Below are 6,023 nucleotides of genomic sequence, written 5' to 3'. Positions count from 1 at the left end.
GTTGTCGGCCTCCGTCCTGCCCCGCTGCACCGCATCAGTCGACGACACCTTGATCAGCACTTGGGCACGTGCACCGAACACCAGTATCGGTGTCTTCTCTTTGCGCCGGTTTTGCACGAGGATGCGGAGGGTGAGCAGGGTGCGCCCGTACGCTCTGTTGTCGCGTATGATCTCATAGCTGGCAGATGCATGGGTCCCAGCTAAGGTGTTCACATAGCGGGCGTGCAGCCCCTTTGGATCGAGCGTGTCGATCAGGGATTCCAATCTTCCAAATAAATACGCCGTTAGAGGGCTGCACACACGTCGCGGAGGTACTGAAATCCACTTACTCGCCGTCGATGCGGCCATCGATGGTGGTCCAGCAGCCAACATTATCATCATGCCCGTGGGCGAAGAGCGGGTGGTGGGGGAACCGCTCCTCGGGGTCGGGCTCAGATTGGAACGCCATGGTCGTCGGCGGGCGGGCGAACGTGGTGCACTCGTCTTTGTGGCCTTCCCGGAAATCGGCGCGCTGACAGTCCTTGTCGCAGTAGCGCACCGCTCTACAGGTCGTGATCAGTACCGTACATTAACGACGATGAACATTTGACCCACTTGCAGTGCGAGCAGGTCTGCAGCGGCCCCGGGCCACGTTTTCCGCAGTGCGAACAGTGCGTTTTGGCGATGTGTTCACGCTTCTTCTTGTTGTCCCAGATCCGCTTGCTGAGATGTAACGGCGCGTCGGGGGTCGATGGCTCGGTTTCCCCAGATGTCGGTACGGAGGAGCAAGTTTGGTCCATTCCGCCGGCCTGTATACGGTGGCGGAGGAATAGCTAGTGAGTGTACCGTTGTTGAAGGACGGAGAGAAAACTTGGACTGAGTCACGGGAAGCGACAGAAGCACACTTGGCTGGAACAGAACACGCGGTCGGCGTCTGTCTCTCTGCACCGGTCGTCGCCGCTCAACGTGTATCACACCACACCATCGAGAGATGCCTTCCGGACACGAAGACGACCATGGACAACAACGCAGCGGGCCATCGGCGCGGGCTGCAATGCAATCCACAGTGGATGCTATAGGGGAACTATTTGAGGTCGTCGATGGTGTGCAAGTCCCAAATGCGCTATCTCACATCCCGCGCCCACCGGACGAGGTCAGCGACAGTATTGCACCGTATGCAACAGTACACGCACTGATCGAACATGCCGCCGCACAGATCGTCCATCGGTTTACGCTCCGCGACATCGAGATGATCATGCTGCTGTCCATCCAGGCTGGTCTTCTCTCCGACACAGCCCCTGGAGGGGCCACGGGTGCTGAGGGATTGCGCAACGATCCTATGCAGATCGCGAGAGGGCCTATGAATGAGGAGCGGTGTATGTGGTTGCTCACCGCAACCCACCGCATGACCCGGCGATGTCACACCTGGGATGAGCAGGTGGCCCAGGCCCATGCCTGCACACAGGCCCTGGGGATAATGCTGGATGTCGTGTCGCACGAGAGGCATGAGGCTCGACCAAAAGAACAGGGCAACGGTGAGGGGTCATCTCAAACCGGCGGCCAGTGACCGCGACCAGCCTGCGCGCATTCGACAGGTGAGCGTCCAAACTGTTGTGGAATAATGCGACGACTCACCCACGCTGCCCAGGACACCGCCGATGAACAGGACGCTCTCCCGCAACGACCGCGCACGAGGACATGACCAGCAGCGTCCATGGTTTCTACATAACAGCACGAAAATCTCCTGTAATCAGCGTAGACACAGATGACCAATACATTGCACCTCTCTCGATGGTTACTAACACCCAAGCAGTCGATCACACCGCGTGCACGTGAATTGTGCTGGGAGACCTGCGGGACAGCACACGTGTGCTCTCGCGCGCAGGCGTCAGAGATGCGGGACAGCACGCGCGTGCTCTCGCGCGCAGGCGTCAGAGATGCGGGACAGCACGCGCGTGCTCTCGCGCGCAGGCGTCAGAGATGCGGGACAGCACACGCGTGCTCTCGCGCGCAGGCACCAGAGGTGGGGATACGTGCGGGAGAGCACACGCGTGCTTTCCCACGCAGGCGCCTGAGATGCCCCGCACTTTTGATGTGCTCCGTATGGCAGATGTGCGTGTTATATTCCGTATGCTGGTCCGCACCAGGAGACCTTCATTAAATGCCACGGCTGGGCGAGTTCCTCAACGGCGACATGAGTCCTTCTCCGTTGATTTTAATAGCTGAGGCGCTGTCGGGATGTGCGCAAACAAGGCAGATAGAGCGTGGGATACATGCCAGATACGATCCCAATTGCTGTAGGGCACCTCTGACACAGCGCAGGAGCACATTAGAGCCGCCAGAAGGGAGGCATCTCGTAGAATGTCCAAAACAGACATGTGCCTGCCATGTGATGCGAACCACATGGCACATGTTCCTAATTCGGCGCAATGCGCGCTCGTTCTATAGACAGCAAAGCACGCTCTAAGTTCTATCTCCCGCTTTGACACGTCTTCCTCTGCTACGCTGCAGAATACGATGAACAATCAGGTAAGTACGATAGGTGCGTGCACTGAGAGACTAACTGCACTGACTACATTTCAGCAGATGACCGCGGCCGCTAAACACCCCGCTGGAAGCGCTAGCACCGTGCGCAACATTTCTGCGACTGCCCATGAGGCTCATGATCGGGACACTGGATCGCCCGCATCGCGTGCAAGCAAGAGCACCCCAGGTCAGGTTTCAGACGGTGCCACCCCTGTTGCACCAACGTCGAACACGCGGGACGGCACGGCCGACGATGGAGCAAGCGAGGTGGGTCTCGAAGAGGCGACCCCTGCGCAGATCGCGCAGCACGCACTCCTGGGCTTCGCGTTCACTTCCCTCAGCGACGCCGGGCCCGTCAAGCTGGACTTTCACTCAGTTAACAAGCGTCCTGTGTCAACGGCCAAGGTCCATGCTCTTGTAGAGTCCTTCCGCAACGCGGGCGTCCAAAACTGGCGGAACCCTATGCCGATCCTTGTACCGGCCGGGTACATCGATCTCAGCACCGTGACAAGGGCGCACATCGAGTGTGCAAACGGGCCAATGCTAGAGTGGCTCCCGGCTGCGCACGGCCAGACGGTCGAGTGTCTCGACGGTCGACACCGCCGGGAAGCGCTGCTACTCCGCTTGCAAGCTCTTGACACAAGGCGCAACGAGAACATCCCGCGGAATATTGAAGCCCTTCAAGGCCTCCTGGACGACATCGACGCCCTCGGAGCGGACCAGATGAGATGGCTGGTGAGCCTGTACGACGAGGGTGAGCATCCGACCAACGTCTTCGTCTTCGGGTGTGCAGAGGACGCTGGGCTGATCATCCTCACAGACATCATTGGGGACAACGAGGCCGTCAAGAACCTTCTCTTAGCTGACCCCGACCGGTCATGGACCCGTCATCTCTGATGGGGTACGTTTCATATCTACCGTGATTCTCAGATGGCTACTAACGTTCACCTTCGTACCCAGAGCGTAAAACGATACGAATGGTTCGCGCCGTCTGCATGCGCCCATTCTGCTTGTCCAATCCGCCCGTCGTCTGTCATGTTCCCTCCGCTGCTCGGGGTGCTCTCCGTGTCTCTCTGTTGGTCATCGGTGTAGTAGTACATATAAGGTGGGTTCTGTAGCTCCTCAATATACGTCTCGTTTTCCGCTTCACCCGCACCCTCACACACGGGATCACGTACGGAGCATGAATAAACTATCCATGCGAACGAACGAGCACCCAGGAACGTGTCCAGTACACCCAGACCTGCGGCCGAGTTTAAGTAGTCCTCGCATGTACAGTTGTTACATACCGGACTACAAGTCCCTGGTTCCTCGTGCAATACGCTACACGTGCGGACGAGCCCAAGGGCAACGGAAATATATACAATATCGCAACCCGTGTTCTTTTCCACGAGGGCGCCGTGCGCGAGAGCACGCGTGTGCTCTCGCGCGCTGGGCGTCACATTGCGGGACAGCACACGTGTGCTCTCGCGCGCTGGGCGTCACATTGCGGGACAGCACACGTGTGCTCTCCCGCGTGTCTGACCAGGCGGTGGGCGTGTGATCGCGTGTTGTACAGGTCCGTATTACATTGCAGGTGCTGTTGCGAGGACATCCATATTTTTGTCCATACATTCGCATAGCCGTACAAGAATATGTATAGTCCATGTGTCGTAGTACTCAACGATTCGCACAAAACTTGAGTGCCAGTTCTTCCATGCCCGCGTCCCACAGCTGTTCTACGAACAGCTTCAAGTTACCGCTCTTGTCGATCCTGCTCAGCATCAAGTTCACCATATTGTCCATCGTTTGATCCGTGCCGCTGATGATGTTCGCGCGAGCCACACCAAAGTGGCTCCGGATGTAGGTGTCCTCGTCGTGCTCGATGTAGTCCGCAAAGTATTCGTGCACTGCGATGTGGTCGAACGGCGCGCGCAGGAGCTGCCCCGACGATGAGATAGCGCTCTCCGACAACGTGCATTGGACGGTGGGAAGGGAGGCCGCAACGTCGCCAAGGGGTGCGAGACCATGCCAAGGAGACCAAGGCACAAAAATGGACTCCAGCGCATTGAGGGCCTCCCAGTCTTTGGAGATCGCCTTCCCGTCGCCGACGCTAAATTGCAGCTGAAAGACGACAAAGTCCCCCGTGTGCAGGAGTACCGTTCCCTCGCGGGAGTCCATGATTTTCACGGGCTGCGGCGTGGACCTCGTAATCTGTATAAAAAGGTCAGTCTCACCGCACGCGTACCCGACGCCGCTGACCGACTTACCTCGACGGTGTTGAATTGCGCGATGGCCAGCCGGGGGATGTGGTCCCATGGGTCGTGTGCGACGCCCATCGCCGCGCGGACAATTCTGCACGGCGTGGGTATGGTCAAGTGCCGCAGAGTTGGATGTAAACACTCACTCGTTGTGCGTGAACATCACGATGTTGTCGAGCTCCGTTCTTCCCTGTCGTATCGCGGATGTGGACGAAGGCAGGCTGAGAACCTGTGCTCGCGAGCCAAACACCAGGATAGGTGTCTTGTCTTTGCGGCGGTTTTGCACCAGCACCCGGAGACTGAGCAGGCTGCGAGCGGTGGCCCTGTGGTCACGCATGATCTGACGGCTGGCGGGCCCGGCGGAGCCCGACATCATGCGTATGTGGCGGGACATGTCCTCCGCAGGATCCAGGCTTTCCGTCAGACACTGTAAGCTGTCAACGTGAACGGTTACGACGGCATCACGGTACAATTTGCATTGACGTACCTGCAATCGACGCACCCATCTATTGTCACCCAGCACCCGACATGCTCCTGATTGGCCTGCGCCAGTATGGGGTGGTGGGGAAAGTTTTCAGTCGGGTCGGGCGTCGACAAGAACGCCACGGTGGTAGGCAGATGCGCAAAGGCGGCGCAATCATCCCTGTGCCCGGACTGGAAGTCCGCGACCTGGCAGGCCCGGCCGCAGTAGTGTACCGCTCTGCGAAGTTTCGTGATCAGACGTCGCGGACGTACAAGAAAAGAAAAACAGCGCACCTGCAGCGTGCGCACATTTTCAGAGGAGTGTCGCCGCCGTCCTTCTGGCAGAATGAGCAGTGCGTCTTGGCGAAGCGTTCCTCGCGTTTCTTGTTTTCGAGTATGCGTCTTACATGAGCTAAGCCCAAATTGTCCGTGGCATTGGCCATCTCCGGCGGGCTGGCTGGCTCGATGTTCATATCTCTGCGGCGACTTGATCGCACGTCCAAGGTCGAGGAGGTTGACACTGCCACAAGGGCCCCAGAGCGGCTATGGCTGGGTTTCAAAATTGACGTAATGTTGCGTTCCTTCACGAAGGAGGCGGGAAAGCAGCGCGGTTCTGCCTTCGCGGTCCGCCGTGTCGTGTGGTTACAATGAAATCAGTGGCTAGATACATTTTGCAATACACGAGCGATGCGGTTTGGCGGAAACAGGGGTCGGACGTGAGCACAGCGGAGGTACAGTATTTACAGGTATCGTCAAGTAGCGAGCGTAGCATACGTACAGCAACACAGCAAGAGGGCAAGCGATAGGGGCGACCGG

The 6,023-nt window shown here is 58.2% G+C and overlaps 3 protein-coding genes across 3 annotated transcripts; 1 reads left to right on the top strand and 2 right to left on the bottom strand.

The window, feature by feature from the left end:
- Window positions 1–325: 325 nt before the first annotated feature.
- TRAVEDRAFT_50741 (uncharacterized protein) lies at window positions 326–779 on the bottom strand (the record flags this gene model as incomplete). Its single annotated transcript, XM_008043689.1, has 2 exons — window positions 326–542; window positions 595–779. The coding sequence occupies 2 exons, from the start codon at window positions 777–779 to the stop codon at window positions 326–328; spliced, it is 402 nt and encodes a 133-aa protein (XP_008041880.1).
- A 191-nt stretch (window positions 780–970) lies between these two features.
- Window positions 971–3,402, top strand: TRAVEDRAFT_50740 (uncharacterized protein; the record flags this gene model as incomplete). Its single annotated transcript, XM_008043688.1, has 4 exons — window positions 971–1,132; window positions 1,196–1,355; window positions 2,432–2,508; window positions 2,566–3,402. 4 exons carry the CDS (start codon window positions 971–973, stop codon window positions 3,400–3,402), a joined length of 1,236 nt encoding a protein of 411 aa, XP_008041879.1.
- A 762-nt stretch (window positions 3,403–4,164) lies between these two features.
- On the bottom strand, window positions 4,165–5,680 carry TRAVEDRAFT_50739 (uncharacterized protein; the record flags this gene model as incomplete). The annotated part of the gene is made up of 5 exons (XM_008043687.1): window positions 4,165–4,698; window positions 4,755–4,839; window positions 4,892–5,179; window positions 5,233–5,445; window positions 5,502–5,680. 5 exons carry the CDS (start codon window positions 5,678–5,680, stop codon window positions 4,165–4,167), a joined length of 1,299 nt encoding a protein of 432 aa, XP_008041878.1.
- Between the last annotated feature and the right edge of the window lie 343 nt (window positions 5,681–6,023).

This window comes from Trametes versicolor, assembly GCF_000271585.1.
Source record: "Trametes versicolor FP-101664 SS1 unplaced genomic scaffold TRAVEscaffold_10, whole genome shotgun sequence".
NCBI lineage: Eukaryota > Fungi > Basidiomycota > Agaricomycetes > Polyporales > Polyporaceae > Trametes > Trametes versicolor.
The sequence above is the reverse complement of the archived record's forward strand: the minus strand, read 5'-3'. Positions and strand labels throughout refer to the sequence as shown.